Source organism: Vipera berus, assembly GCF_964194415.1.
Source record: "Vipera berus genome assembly, chromosome: 2".
NCBI classification, from domain to species: Eukaryota; Metazoa; Chordata; class Lepidosauria; order Squamata; family Viperidae; genus Vipera; species Vipera berus.
Window position 1 is genome coordinate 55,067,488 of NC_138203.1, and position 16,827 is coordinate 55,084,314.

The 16,827-nt window shown below is 38.9% G+C and overlaps 1 protein-coding gene across 1 annotated transcript in view; it reads left to right on the forward strand.

Annotated features, from left to right (window-relative positions):
- Positions 1-360: 360 nt before the first annotated feature.
- The window catches only part of PRDM6 (PR/SET domain 6), a gene marked incomplete at both ends in the record, with an annotated part of 97,822 nt that continues 81,355 nt past the window's right edge, over positions 361-16,827 (forward strand). The window contains one exon of the mRNA XM_081319776.1: positions 361-925. Coding sequence (XP_081175902.1) covers positions 361-925 — 565 coding nt within the window. The remainder of the gene's footprint in view (positions 926-16,827) is intronic.

Sequence of the window (16,827 nt, forward strand, 5' to 3'; positions counted from 1 at the left end):
GTGCGGAGGGGCGGCGGGGATAAAGCGGACGACTACAACCCGGAGGAGCTGGACGTTTGGGGAATTCTTGGGGGTGAGGTGGGGGAGAGGAGAGAGGTCACAGCCCCGGGCTCCTCCTTCCCTTTCTCCCCTCCCCCTCGAAAGTTGGGGTCTACCCTGTCAGGCTCTGCGCCTGAACGACCCTCCCCAGTTCTCAATGGTTCCGGGAAAATCTCGGGTGGGCGCTCAGTGAAAGACCCTCGCTTCTCTCCTGCCCGCGCTTGTGCAGGGCTCTGAGACCCACCTGGGTGACTAAAATCCCGGCAGAATCTCTCAGCTCTCTCTACTCCCCCACCCTTCCTCCTCCCCAGGCTCGCAGAGATGCTGAAGCCCGGCGACCCCGGCGGATCAGCTTTCCTCAAGGTGGACCCGGCTTACCTCCAACACTGGCAGCAGCTTTTCCCGCCCAGCAGCCAACTGAAAGGCGGCGTGGGGCTGCTGGGCCATCCACTCCAGGCGCCCGAAAGAGCCGTCGACCCAACCTGTGACAACCTCCGGCAGCTCCCAGCCTCTCTCGCTTCGTCCACCTCTTCGTCCTCCTCGTCCTCCTCCTCCTCCTCGTCCTCCTCCTCCTCTTCCACTCCTTCGTCCGCCCCATCTTCGTGCGCCGCCGCCGCCTCCCTGGCCAGCTTGACTTCGCTGCCGATGGCTCAGATCCCTGTCTTTGGGCCGATCCAAAGCTCCGATCCAGCGACGGGAGCCCCGGTCTCGCTCTTGCAGACCAAGGACTTGGGAGGGGGGTGCGGCGGCGGCGGCCTGGCCAAGTGCAGCGAGAGGGGGGCGTCCAGGTTTCGCTGCACCGCCGAAGAACTGGACTATTACCTCTACGGGCAGCAGCGCATGGAGATCATTCCCCTTAACCAGCACACCGGGGACCCCAACAATCGTATGTACCCACTGAGTTTTCTCTAGGCACGACGCAGGCCTTTAGGATGGGGGTGGGTGGGTGTTCCTTGCTTTTCTCAAGGGCTTTGAGGCCTCCTATCCGAATTTGTTTCTCCACACAGCCGAGCTCTCAGGCAAACTTGTAGAAGTTTTACTCCGAAATAAATTTGCCGATTTTTTTGCGAATAGGCTGGTAGAGAATTGCATGTAGCCAAGATTACAATAACAATCACTAGCATATATGACCACCCCAAATCCACCCTTAAATGAGAGATGTAGGACCCGACCTGCTAGATATCTGAAATATGCCTACAGTTTACTTTAAATTAAGCAGGTCGGAAAGAAGCTTCAAACTGGCCCTTTGCATTTTGGAGGGCTTCCAGTTCAACGCAGCAGCCAGCGGGACCCTCTTCCCCAAAGTTTCATGAATTAAGAAGTAAGCTTAAATTAATTCGTGGAAAAGATATTTTTTTTTGCCACAAGTGTTCTCTGGAAAACATAGTTAGATCCCCCAATTGGTTGTTTATCAAAGCCTTACCTTACTGTAACTTTCTTGAAAATGAGTGCTTTTTATTTGATTTTATTTACTTTCAAGGTTTTCTTCTTAATGGTGTAGCAAGAGAGTTGGAAAGACTTTCCCGCCCTATACTGAGAATACAGTCAAGGAGGAAGAAATTTAAGTTTTTTCATTTAACTTGTTTGGAAATATCATATACCTTTCATTCTTATTGGCCCACTGGGTTTTTCCTCACTAGTGTCCAAACTGTTTTATAGGAAGTTAGTTTTCAAAAGTATAAATGTCAGAAGTATAACTGAGTCTCAAAACTCAATGGGGAATTTCAGAATGGATTTTTAAATTAAAAGAGTAATATTTTTTTATATTGAAAACACTGGTTGAATTCTTTTTTGATAGTTTCCCCCCCCCAAAAAAAAGGATACATTTTTTGACAGAACACCTTTGTTTCAGGACTGTAGTTTGCACTGCATTTGCTTGCACTATGGATGGCATTTGAAATTGTTTAAAATCTTTTTAGTTATCTTCAATGACAACATAATGAAAGCCTATAAATAATACATGAAAAATATACACGAGGAAGTACAATATAGTTGTAGCTTTCCTTTCTCCTAATAAATTAGTTGTTCCTCAACCCAGTGAAACATTCTACTTCAAACTGTATGACTTACACCTTCACTACATTTCCGTGGAAACAAATGCAAAGTTAGGCGAGTAATTAATTTTATTTGGGGCTTGAATGGGTATAGATCTGTGTGGCAGAAGAATCCGTGTAAAGTCTGAGTAAGAATACTTTTAATTCCAACATTAGAAACCTCATCAATTTAATTACAAAAAATATGGTTTAAATAGCCAGGTTGGTGGGATGGAAAAGTAGCAATCATTCAAACAGATATTTCCACTTGGAACTAAAACTTCCTTCCAAAGTTGCAGAAATTTCCCAGTTTCCCATATAGCTTATTGTAACAAGATTACACTTGCATTGAATTTACATAAAAGTGAATGTCTTTAGAGATCAGAGAATTGAAACAGCTACTTGGAAGGAAGCCCCGGGTTGCATAGGGCTCCGCAAGTGCGGAGCGAGCCAAATCCGACCCACGTTTACTCTAAATTTAGGGAGAGAAGAAGAACGCAATACTAAATCTTTTTCTTCACCCGCATTCAATGGGATATTGTAGCCTTAGCTTTTCTCTTTTTAACCGTCCTCTGAAAACGAGGCGTCAATTTGGATCCGCTTCCAGCATTTCCCAGAGATTTCTGTTCGGGTCCTGCCTTGTTGCGTATCACCTGGTCGTGCGGCGGGGTGGTTTTCCTCAAGAAGCGCAGGGCGGTTAGAGAGGAAGCGATCCCCCTAAGTTATTGGTGTCATAAATTAAGATACTCCGAGAGGCGCTTTCAGTTGTCAGCACAGATAGCTTTACTTCTCGCAGACCAGAAGTCGGTAATTTGGGGGAGACAGGGCTTCTAAACAGCAAGCTGATGAATTAAAAAAGAAAAGAAAAGAAAAGCCGCTTCCTGGGATCGAACTGGCTCTCTTTGTCTTTTTGTCCGGAATTAAGTTTTCTGAAGTCGCCCGCTTCTTCCCAGAAAGGCTTGCAAGAGCCACCAGGTGGCCTTCAGTCTCTCCAAAAGGGCGGCTCGTCCTGGCAGTGGAGCTCAGCCACGCGTGGGGCGGGTTTAGGCTCCGGCGAGGCAGCTCGCTCGCCCCAACCCACTCCGGCCCTCTCCCCCTCCCCCTCGAGCCTCGGCTTCGACCTGGCTTGCTCCCTTCTCTTTCCCTCCCCTGGAAAAGGCTCCGATTGTTGCCGACAGGACTTCCTTCCGATCGTTGGGGAGGCGGGCCAAGTCTAGAGCCTTGAGCTCAGGATAGTGGATCGGGCCGTCGATGCCCGGACCTCGAGCACCGACCACTCCCATTCTTTGCATTCCTTCCGGACGTAACTAAATCGCCGGGGTACGTCTGTTCTGTGTCATCCAGAGAAGGTCTCAAATCCTTTCTCCGGCGGCGACTGGGGACCGTCAAAAGAGGACTGGCTGGCGCAAGGCTGGGGAAGGAAGCGGGTGTGTGTGTGTGTCCGTCTCTACTGTGGGTGAAGGTGCCATCTGCTGCAAAGGAGCTCGCGTTTGCTCTTTGAAGGGACCCAACTGGGGGGGTTGCATCTTGCGAGCTGGCTGCGAAGGCCACCATTGTTGAGGGTGAAATAGAGATCTCCCATCCTCCTTCTCCTCCCGCCAACCGGCCCTTCTGGTGCCCAGGTGAACGAAGCTCCCTTTTCGTCTCACTGTTCTGTTTCCCCATTTCGCGTGCCTGTCCGGTCCGTTCGAACCTGCTCATTGCCCGAAACAAGAACGCTCGGACGTACAGGCCACTCGCTCGATTTAGCAGTTAAACGCACCGCACGAATTCTATTGCAGTCGGAGGTGAATACTGCTGAAGCCGCCCAGGGTTCTAGGTGCGACTATATCTAAATAAAAATAATTAAGCATTTAGAAGTCCCGGGTCAGAAAGTCAGAAATTTTGGGTGGGGGTGGGGGTGGGGAGTCTAGTTTCCAGCACAAGGTCTTGTGCGTGTTGATGGCGCCTTCATTTGCTTGCCCTATTCCCCATCAGTAATCTTGTCTTGACTGTTGTACAGCCCATAATTTTTGTCACCCTTAGCCCAGTTAAAGCAAGTTATTGGATTGTCATTTAAGCACTCTTTACCCAAAACACATTTACTAATTTTAGTGTCTCTTTGCTCCCGTGGATGGAGTCTAAGCCTTAATGAGTTGAGTTGCGTTCCAATATTTCACTTAATTAGAGAACAAATCCAGCTGTCAGTAACACTATTCAGCCTAAATGCTTTCCAGGCAAAATACAAACTGGAATGCTAAAATTTAATTAACTCTGTAAAGCGAGCAGAGAATAAAGTTGCAGTACTTAATCCTAGATTAATATTAATTAATATACTCATTAGATGACCACTATCGTTAATATCCATTATAATATAATACTTTTTATTATTATTGACATGAATATATGAAATTGAAAATGGCACGATTCCTCATACGTTTCTGTTAAAAGGCATCTGTTTTGCTATGTGGCAGTGATTCTATAACATGAATAGTAGCTAATTTACAATTTCACACTTTTAAACAAATATAAACAGCCATTGCTTCACTTACAGGTCGACTTCCAGATAAATAGACACACTTGACTGCTGTCTTTGGCACTTAGGAATTTCCAGTTCTTGACATAAATTAATTTGAGGTTAACACTGAGAAGATATTGCCCGCACAGATTGATTGATTTTTATTTATTTATTTATGAAACATTGAAAGTTTGTTGTTTCCAGCGGAATTATTCTAGCAAAGAAATCACAGCCAATTGCGAGAACTGGGAGTCGAATGGATTCGGTGAAATGAGCAATCTGGGTCTGTTGTTGTAAAGGTTTGATGAACCCCAAAGTTTCTGAGCAAATAAGGGCGTTTTTACTGGAGATGAAACAGCATTCCATTCTTTTTTCTCTTTCACAGCGCCCACACGAGTGAAGAAGTTCAGTGCTGGAGGTGGAAGGTTTCCTATCCTAAAATTGGCAAATAAGCAATAACCCAGACAAAACATTGTTGGCCTAGCGCAATTATTTCTAACCCCCCTTTAAGTTGTTTACTGATTACTATAAGTCCAAGAGAGCCACTTCCCCACTTCCAGTTCTTTCAGTAAGGGCGGTTTCTGGTGAGAAATCCTTAATTAAAGCAGAGCCGAAGAGGAGAGACGCCGTGCCTTTAGCGCTGCCTCCTAAATTCTGCTTTTTATGCTCTCGAAGTCTAGTTTTAAAACGTATCTGTGCTTCCTCGCTGCCTTCCCACCCACCCAACCCTGGAGGTTTAAAAAACAAAGAAAGGGCATTTCTGCCCCTCACCGCGCTCTGCAACGAGTGAAACGAACCAGCAGGTTCAACAGCCCGCCCCCTTCCGTGCATTTACCCCTCTATCTTTTGCCCCACTCCCAGCCTGACGGGCAAGTAGGAGGAGGGGGCGAAGAGGAGCCTCTTGGGATTAAGCCTCGATGTATACATATATATGTACACGGGATGTATACATATATATGTACACGGTGTATATATTTCCCCAAGTGCTATCGTATCTTTAGCGTACTGTAGCTATTTTCCACCATTCTGTTGTTCCCCCCCCCCCCGCATCCAGGAGCAGCAACTTTACAAGGTGGACGCGCGGCCCGTATATTAGATTGAGGTTAGAAGAGGTGGTGACTGTTTATTTAAGGTGATAAAATGGTCCATCAGCAGTAATCTCCATCGATACGTGCCACAAGGAGATGAAGGATGAGGGGACAAGGCACAATTAATTGCCCTATAGTTTTGTAGGAGAGAGTTGAGGCAAGACGGCCCTCGCTTCGATCTCCTCTCCCAATGCCCATTCATCATCTCCACATTGTGCACGGGGCTCCCCCGGGGGCAAGGGGTGGCAAGGTTTATCTACACACAATATTCTCCTAACCTTCTGATACTTGACACTGGAATTTAATTCATTCGTACATGCGATCGAAGGAATATATATATATATATATATTCCTTACACTCATCGCGAAGCTTTATGCAAAAGCCGGTAAACTTGTCGCAGACTGAACAATCTTGTCTTTTCAATTCTCCCACCCTGGATTTTTTTTTATCCGCTTGCTTTGCAAAACAAGAGGGGAGGGAGAGAGAGAGAGAGAGAGAGAGAGAGAACTGTGCCTCTTTTCGTTCTACTCTTAATCCGGCCGAATCCAGACGCTCGGTTTAACGAGTGTGTGGATCGAAAGACGCGTACATTCGGAGGTGCGACCAACCCCACGCTAATGCAAGCTTGTTTGTTTTTTGCAGAACTTTTTTTTGTTTTTGCAGAGTTTATAGGGGGGGGTGTCCCTTGGAGTGGAAGAACCGTGGGGGTTCTTCCAGATCCTGTTCTACAGTCGATCGGTTTCCTTTCTTTTTCCGCCGATTCTCCGAGCTTTGCGCCTTCTAACACCTGCACGTTTCCTGACTCAAAGGGCAGATGCGCGCGTCTGTCCTCCACCCTCCCCTCAGCTGGGTGGCGATCAATGAAGCGGGCTGGAGACTGGGCTCAGGAGGTGACCGTCATGTGTCTGTCCGTGGCTCATCTGTCAGGCGCCCAGAGAGGGGCTGAGACTGGGGGGCAGACCCCTGCCGCTAGGCGCGTGTAGGGATGCAGGCAAGCAAAGAGGATAGAAGAGCAGGGCCTCCCCCCAACCCCCCCCTCCCTGCCTGCTCTTCCTCTCTGGGTTGAAGGCTGCTGGGGCAGGATTGGAAACTGTCAAACAGGAGAAGCAGGTGAGGGTGTGGCTTACTCTCCACTTGGTCTTAGAGTTTGGGGACCTTGGGCTCCAATTGGAGAAGGAGTTTCAGAGTTCAAGAGCTTCAGGGGTTGCCATTAGGTGGGATGCAAGGAGGCTTTTCTGGGAGTGAGGGCTTGGGTTGCCTTTTTACTCCTGGGTTGGGTTGGGTAACTGGGATGCCTTTGGCGGTTTTTGCCTGTGGGGGGGGGGGGGACATAGCTTTCTTTGAAACAGTGATGGTGGTGATGAAGGCATGCTATCAATACATGATTGACTCTTACCTATAGGTTTTCTCCATGATCATCTATCCCTAACATGCCCCTTCAGTATTCCAAGGGTGCGCCCATCACCACTGTAACTGAGTCCATCTTCTTGCTAGTTTCCTTCCACCATTCTCAACATCAGAGCCTTCTCCAGAGAGCAAGGTCTTCCCATAATGTGTCTGAAGTGGGATAACTTCAGCCTGGCTAATTGTGCCTCAAGTGAAAACTCTAGGTTGATTTGTGACTTATTGTTACTGCTTTTATTAATAATCACCATTGCTGTTATTACTTCAGTGTGTTGATTACAGATTCAAACCATGCTAAAGCTGTTTTGTCACTAATACTTTCAGGGGTTAGTCTGTGATACATTTTTATATTGCCATAACAAAGGCTGGTTTTGTTATAAAATCCTGTAAATCGTTGAGAGAGAGAGACCTAAATGACCCCAAAACACAAAGTCAGTTTGAATTATGTAATAATTTATATGACTTACATAGCTTATAATAAAATTATAGGTTACAGTCCTAAAATTTAATAATTAGGGTTTATTTATAGCATGATTAGTAGCAACTATATTACTATTAATATTTAGGAAGAGAATTCAAATAACTGACTCATGTGCAGGAAAACCTAACTGTATCTTACAAAATATTTTAAAACTCTCTGAGATAATTGCTCCATGTGTAACCTCATATTCAAACCGAGATGCAAATACTCAGGGCACAATTATAGGTTGGCACAAATTAGATTCATGCAGTTGTGTGAGTATAACGCAACCATGTCTGAAGATCTAGATCAGTGTTTCAATTGCACAACTCTAGGGTATCTGAACTTCAGCTTCCAGAATTTCACAGGCTGGGGAATTCTGTGAATTGAAGTTCACATATCTTAAATTTGCTTAGGATGAGAAACACTTCTAGATAATGCAGCCATTTTGTATGATCAGTCAGTTTATTAATAAGACAGAAGCCCATTCTTATCTAAGACAGAACTCTGAGAAGAAAGACTCTGGTCTGTGGCTAGCATTTGGAAAATTGTTACCAAATTCACTATTGGAAAGAAAAGTGCATGCCAAAAAGAGTATGGAAATGCTAAAATTGATGCAACTTGGAGTATAGCACCTTAGATGACATTCTTTAGTGCCCTCTTTAGTTAACTTTATTAAAAGGAAGCAGGAGGCATCTTTGTCTATGTTACCAAAATGATTTGGCAGAACTGTCTGGAATATGTTTTGTATTATCAATTTAAGAAAGTGGCAAAAGAGAAAGCTAACAGGTAGTATAGATAATGATTATGTACAATTGCAGACTCAGGCTGGCTTAATTTTTGGACAAATCATGGCAAATGTTATCATTCCTTTATATGTATATCGTTCCCCCTTCTGATTTCATAAATAAATGACTATGTGCAACAGCTTAAACTATGAATAAACAGATACGTGCAGCAAAAAGAAATAAAAATGTCTGCTTGGGCCAAACTGAAAATGTGTGATTGCCTTTTATGATCTTCTTGACATCTTTCAAAAATATTTTATGATATTTTAGAATGGATAAAAGGGTGAGATCAGCCTTGAGACTGGAACAACACTACTGATGGGGATTAACATTGCCTGGAAGATGAGATGCTACACTACAGCTAAGTACTTTTGGCCAAAGTGTAGTTCTTCAAGTGATTAAAGTGACACATCTATGCCCCAGTCTCTCTCTTTTCTTTTTCTTTCTTTCTTTCTTTCTTTCTTTCTTTCTTTCTTTCTTTCTTTCTTTCTTTCTTTCTTTCTTTCTTTCTTTCTCTCTCTCTCTCTCTCTCTCTCTCTCTCTCTCTCTCTCTCCTCTCCCTTCCCTTCCTTTCCCTTCCCTTCCCTTCCCCTCCCTTCATACACACCATTTTTAAATCCAGTTAAACTTCCCTAATACCATCCATTATATGCTAAGTAAGACATTATTAAGCAGTTCAGTTCAAACATCTGAAGAGTTCCAGCGTGGGGTGAGCTGATCTGGAGAGTAGATCCACAACAAACTCATTTTCTGGGATGGCCCACATATTGCTTTGTATAATGCAAAATATCATACTTTCATTCAGTCATAAAAAAACTAAGTTCTTGATTGTAATGTTGCTCTCCCTAAAAATAGTGGGAATTTCAAAAGGGATTCTAAATGGCAGCTCCTCTGTTTTAATAGCATTTCCCCCCACAGGTAAATAATTAACTGAATATTTGGTAAACACTATAAAATTAATTTATATGAAATACTTTGAACAATGTGAGATTGTTTCATTAGTATCTTCTTGTATAAGTAAGATATAGCTAGCCCTGACCTACATATATTTCCTACTATTAAATACGTATCTTTTGTTAACATCCTGTTAGATACTTAAAAATGGTCTATTATGTGTTATTTTGAAAGAGTGAGTAAGATAGAAATTCATCTAAGTAACTAAAATGTTGCTTCATCCTTGGGTAACTTTATGAAGATGTTAAATCTTTCTACCTCATTAAATGTACTTGAAATAAATATTTTGGATGTTAAATTTTGGATTAGGACTATATTAGCTTAATGCAACGGACATAAATTTACTCTGACTACAATATATGCTAGATTTAAAAATATAATAATTTAAAAATTATTGACTTGCTGTTGCTATCCAGTGTTAGCAAGATTTTAACAGCAATTATAGCATGGGAGAAACTCAGGCTTGGTTTTTAGTGTCATGTGTGAAATGTAGTGTATGGTTGTCCCTATAGTTCAGCTGCAAGAAAGAAGCTTTCGGTCTCAAACTCTTTCAGATTTACTGAGCTGTAGGCACCTGGCATAGCAACAACATAGATCTTTCAGTTAGATTGTTGTTAGGCTGTAATTTATCTACTGTTAAAGACTGAGAGATTAAGATTTTTAGAGAGTTTTTCGTTTTTGGCACCAATATAGGTATAGAAGGGTAAGGCTGAATGCTCAAACAATACCAATTATCTGAGACAAGGAAGAATAATAGACACTGTTAAATAGAAACATTACATAGAACTAAGTTTTCTGTTAAAAACAAATTTAATAAGTGAGCATTTAGATTTGAATACATACACACTATCATGTGTAGGTTTTCCAGTATTGAGGGAACATTCTCATTGCAAAATGGTTGTTGTGAGCTCTATTCTATTATAGGAAAGTATAATGCACATATTATATACAGTATGTAAAGCTATGGGAAACGTTACCAGAAACAGTTTTGATTGAGTTCAGTAAAAGTTCCAGCTATATGTGCTTAGGATTACGGAAAAAACCTAAATACTTGAAAATACACTTTTTGTTGAGCTCATTATTACTTCTGAAGAATAACACTCTGGATAGTGGTGTGCATTTTTAAAAATGGTTGCCCTTCACCAACAGCAGCTCAATTGAGAAAGCCTAATGCTTGTTATACCCAGGTAATTCATTGATTAATGGGGATGGGGGCAAACCAACCATAACATTTGACCAACAAAAAATCTCCACTTCACTAATATGTCCAGTCCACTATATTGTGCTTTTTATTTTTCACTTTATAAGTAGATCACAATAAAAATGTTATTAATAATTTCCCTATAGTCGGAAAGGTGATAATTTCACTTGACAGAAAAGAGTCAAAGAAAAGTAATATGGATTATTTTAAAATATTTTCAGATATTTCTTTCCAATAACCTTAGACAAAATCCCACATTGTTAGTCAGCCAATTCACATATAAGGATTTTTACGTGAAATACATTGGCTGATGTTTGTAACTCGGGGTAAGAAGCTTTTGTATGTTCGAAGTGCCCTTATTAAACAATTTGAATTCTGTTTTACTTTTGCTGTATTTGCATAAATATTTTTGGTTATTTTATTAATATCTGATTTATTGTGAATTTTTTTCAGTCTGATGATGATTAGAAAATCATTTTTCAGAAACTGATGGACAGAGATCTGAATGAATGCGCCCTTGAAACTAGATGGACTTGAAGTAAACATAGTTTCACAATAAATTTTGAGAGGATGATGAGACAGTCTTACACATGGACATTTTGATACACTTATTAACAATCTTCTAAAAGACTTGTTCAGTTAATAATGGTATTTCTTCCATATGCACAAAGATGAAACTCAATATAAATATTTTCAGGATTTTTAGGTTGGTCTCTTACCTTTCTTCTTGAAAAATATCACTAGTTGAGCTGCGATCTGTATTTCTTTTTTCTTCTGATGTTTCTTATATTCAATAATATATAAATAGCTTATCTGTTCTTTTATTTTTCTTCTTTAAAATTGAATTTTTCTTTATTTCTTTAAAAATTATGATTACTTTTGTTTACTTTGCTGTGAAAAAAATAATTTTTGCATTGGCAGAACATATATTAATTAATATGCAAACACTTTAACTCTGGTAAATGGATCAGAAAGCTGATAATGCTTTATATGTGTGTAGTGTTAGCAAAAGAAAAAAGAAAAAAGCAAACCAGAGCCATGCACATTATCATTTTTTATCCTGACATGGAATAAATATCCACATTAGAGAAAACAAGTTGTTGAGTTCCTGGCTTTATCAGGTACACTTACTTTAATGAAACAATCTTGTACCTAAAATATTTAAGAATAATATATAAAGCTGCATGTGGAATATGTTAGAAATCTTATTCACCTAATGATTATTATTGCTTCTAAGCATGCACTTCAAAGACTTTTCATCTACTATCCTCTGGTTCAAGTTGTGTCGATGCCAAAGGGATCCAGTGCCTGTAATTTGAATGTAAATTGATTTGAGTGTATCTTAAATCTTGACTCCTAATCTTTTCAGTAGAAATATAATCCATTTATCTGAATGAGATTTAGCTGTAAACAATGATTAAATGTAAACTATGTTACTTAGAGTATTGTTAAAATAAATGGGACAAGTTACTAACATGCAGCTTACTGATTTATTAGATCTATTATATGTATGAATTTAATCCAATAATGTTAGGATTGCAGCTGCACTTTAAAAGATGGAAAAGTAATTTGTGCATTATATTCATAAAAATTTAAATGTCCTGAAAAATAGATGTAAAACATGAAACAGTTCTGAAGTGTTAATAGATCTATTCTTAAATCAAGTTTGAAATATACCCAGACAATAATTGAGTTAACTGGTTTTAGATTTCTTTTTTAGAATATAAAATATAGCAAGCGATCAAGTAGCTCTGGTTTATTCAAGAGCAGTAGCAGTAGATCAAATTCAATACAAATTACAAAACATTTATAATAATTTATAATACAATCTTAAATATGGCCACAACGATAATTTCTTTCTGTTTACAGCACCTTATTATGAATAGTGGAAAATATAAAAAAGAATGGTACTGAATAGTTAAACAGATAATATTTTTAATATAAAACAGAACAGTTCAGTTCCATAATTGTCCAGGTAGAATCTATTCCTAGCAATGGAAAATAATCCTTGGCATGTAGTCTACAATTTGTTCTCCCTAATTTGTAATGCTGATCTTTACTTTTTGGGCAGCACTTCAGAAAAAAGTTCCCCAAACTGTGTTTAGAACGAGTATGTATAACCATCTCAGAACTGTATGTTTATATGATGTTTTGAAGACCACATGTGCATAAATGTGAGTGATACTATATGTTAAATATAAGAGTTTGATCCTAAAACTGTATGGTTAGAGTAAAAAACAAAAAGATGCTTTGGCTTCATTTAATTGAAGCTGCTTGGTAGACATGGTGTCTCCAAGAGAGCCATTAATAATCAGGAAGCTGGGAGGAGGTTACACATCTAAAAGATTGTCAGCAGGGAACAAATTATTCTAGAATCAAGGGTCTGCACTGAAATGTAACTGAAATCTTGACCATACGGATCCTATATCTTGAGACATACCAAATTTCTGTCCTGTTTTTGGTCATTTTAATGTTGTTTAATTGTATAAAAAATTTAATTCAATCCAAGTCACATCTTATGTAAAATTATTACAAAACAGTGAAGGTCATATTTGAATTAACAGTTATATGAAAATAATAATGAGAAATGTTAGCTAGTTGAATTATCTGAATTATTACTGAATAATGAGAATGAAGCCTGATGTTGTCTGCTCTTTTTCTTTAAAAAAAACAACAACCTGCAATTCTGCTTCTGAATTCTGTTGCATTTGGGAACATACTTACTTGCATATACTGCAATTATTATCTTAGTCAATAATATTTATCTTAGTAGATAATAAAATAGTTTAACACAAAGTTATAATACATTTATAAAACTAACCTCTATAAGTGAGGCTTATACTTAATATAAGTTATAACTAAAATTACAAGTGAAAATATCTAAAACAGACATGTCAAACTCGCGACGTCATGTGATGTCACACAATGTATCAGGACGGTTTTGCCATGCCCAGCAATGGGGTGGGCATGGCTTCGACATGACGCATCTGGTCCGCAGGCCAGCAGTTGACACCCCTGATCTAAAATATACGTAAATTATAATTACAGAGATTACATGCAGGAATGTTGCCCCATCAGGGTCGAATGGATCTTCTGTGCTGCTGCACAAAACCTAGTTACATGCACCATAATAACAAAATATAGTTTGTGTATGAGTAGCCCCTGGCATAGGCTGAATCTGGGTAACCAGGATATGTACTGACTAGAGGTTGTATGAATCTGGTTCAAATGTTTCAGAAAAAGGAGCAATGAAATAGAACAAGTTCTGTAGTTTTCTCCTTTCTGGAATCACAAGGGCAAAGCTAATGATACTTATTTATTTACTATCCAACACTGTGTAGAGGAGAACATGGCATTGGGCAAAAGAGAAAGCCTTCTGATGGCTAAGTGTTTCTGGCTATGTAAGGTAGCAGGCAGCAGTGACAATATCTCTGTTGTGTACTAGTGAAAAGAGGGCTGGGGCCTTCCCTATATCTGCTTTCTGCTTTGTGTATCATTTGCTTCAGGATTTATTTTGCCTGTTCATATTCCATTCAGGGAGAGGAGTCTAAATATAAAAGTTTGAACAGCCTTTATCAATGTGGATTGAAAATTGTCCTAAAGAATCAGTGTTGCGAGGCCTTGAGGATAGAAGTTTATTTTCTTGGTCTGGAATTTAAATAGATTTAAAGTTCATCAAAGCTAACAATTAAACTAACTTCAAGTAGTTTAACTTGTAAAGAAGGTTGTATATGAAACTTATTTGCGAAGAGGAATGATAATTATTAGGTATAGCAAAGTTAAATGCTTGTATCATCATATTTTTTCCTATATAAATTTTCCTACATTACATATAAATGAGAATTAGGTTGGAATGGGAACAATCTACAACCTTGATCATTTAATCTTTCCCTGTCCCTCCCATCCTCCAGTTGGCTGCAGGATGTGTAGGATGTCAGACCCACCAAGCTGTAGTTTAAAATCTTAACAAGGCTTTTTTTGTGAAGTCATGGGCCCCAGTTATGGAAATTTATGAAAGTCCATAACTTCATTTAATTTTGCTGTTTAAAGAATTCTGTTAAGCAGAAAAGGACAGAATGGTCACGAAAATATATTTTGAGTTCTAGAATTAAGAATTCTTTTTTTGTAAGCACACTGGTTTATGGGTTTTTCCTCCTCATCAAATTATATTGCTATCCATTTACCCTTGATTCAGCAGAAAACTGTACCCAAATGAAGTAGTTATCTCCACTGCTGAATCCTGTCCTTTCCCTATTGTCTTTACGGTATCTGCCCAATACCTAAATTCCTTCAAAGAATAACAAGTTTTACACACTTTGACCTTGCCCTTGACCATGTCAAATGAAAGAGGAAAACACTTCTTCAGTGCTGGCAGGTGGGGATGAATCAAGCCTGTGACCCTCCTGGAATGATAGAACATGATGATAGCACTGATGAAGACACCATGGGGGAAAAAGATGTTGCAAGGGTTTGTTGGCACTGTGGATAGGTATGAATGATTTCAGAGCTTGGGGGTCAATAATGTTGCACTTGAAACTGATCTGACTCAGTACTTGGATCATAAATATATTGACTGAAAATTATGAACCTCTTCAAATGAATTTTCTGTTGGGATCCATAGCATTCCACCCCTATTTTTGTGTACCTAAGAAGGTTCTGCATTCATACTTTTCAACTTGAGGCCACAAGTATTTTATGGATTGAAACTAAAATGACATTTAAAAAACCCAAGAACTTACTACTGTTTTCAAATAACATATTTTTATAGGATTATTCAAATTGCAACGTATAATGTGTATGTTTTTCTAGATCTATAATATGCTTCCTAACCTGAGTCTTTGCAAATGTGCAAGTTTATTCCCAACCACTCCAGCTACTTAAGGTTGGCTGGGGATGATGGAATTGTAATATGACAGATTTAAAGATGCAAGGTTGTTGATAGCTGATCTAGATGATGACAAAGAAAATGAAATTTATATTCACCTTTGGAGCAATTTATTGGAAAATAGTTTTAAAACTAAATAGTAGCTACTGGTTTAGCAACAGCAGAATAGAGGCTAGATTTTAGTTATATAATTGATAACCGTGTTGGATAGAAAGGATTTTTGTGCTCTCTGAAACATTAAACTTGCACTAAAATTTATTTGACACAGGAGGAAAGAAAACTATGTCAATTCTACTAGGTTTATTACTTGTGGTTCCAGGATGTATACTTATTCCAAATTTATGGTTAAGACCACCAAATCCCCAACCAACTAGTGAATATTTTTGTTTTATTTTTAGCTGCAATATATATATATATATATATATATATATATATATATATATATATATATATATATATATATATATATATATATATATGATGCAAAATTATTGGGGTGAAAGGAATTGCTGTGTAAATAATAAAGAACAAGCATTACTTTTTGAATATATTTCTGTAACAGCATGTGAAACCTTTCATTGTGTTTTAATATCCCAAATATGCTAGAGACCGTAGTTAATTCAAAAAAGTTCACTTTTATTTTATTTTCAAAATATATTTCTGTGAATAAGCAATGTTCTTGGAAATCCAGAACTTAAAATATAAAAAGAATGTGGAAACTATTGACCTGAAATAGAAAAAAACACCTTATAAAGTTCTCTTTATTCAAGATTATCAGTTAAAAATTTATTGTAACGTAAAGATGTTGCCCATTTGTTGCAGCAGTGTTTTGCATTAATAAAATTATTAATCTGTTGCTTTCCAAGACATCCAATAACCATAGCTCTTTGTGTAGCTTGCAAATTAATAGAAATCTATTCTAGAAAAGCCAATATAAAATCAATAATAGGAATAATAATGACAGCACGTACAGTAAAATCATAATATAATAAACTAGCAAAACTATAGTTCTACCAGCTTTAGAGGATATAGTACCTGAGAGAATTAAAAAAGGTTTCATATGGTTTTTTTAAAAAAACCCTTTAACGTTAGCCTTTTTGGGACAGTATTTTGAAGACCATCCCAACATTAAAAAGTCCTTGTTTTATGGCCATATGCTTCATTAGTTATTAACTGTAATGCATCATAACTGAAATAGTAATGGGGAGAAATATAATTTCATACCTTTGGATACAAATAATGGTACATTATAATAGGGATAATTAGGAATAATGCAAGATTTTAGATCAAACATAATACAAAAATTGTTAAAGTAACCCAGGGTATGAAATAGCTTTCATTTGGATGCTTGTTTGTCCCAAATAAATCATGGTTTGTATATTGTAATGGACACAATAAATCTTGATTTATATGTGCGAACCAGGCCTTGATGTTGAATGCTTTGTTAAAATAAATCTCTTCAGTTTTAATCCACAAA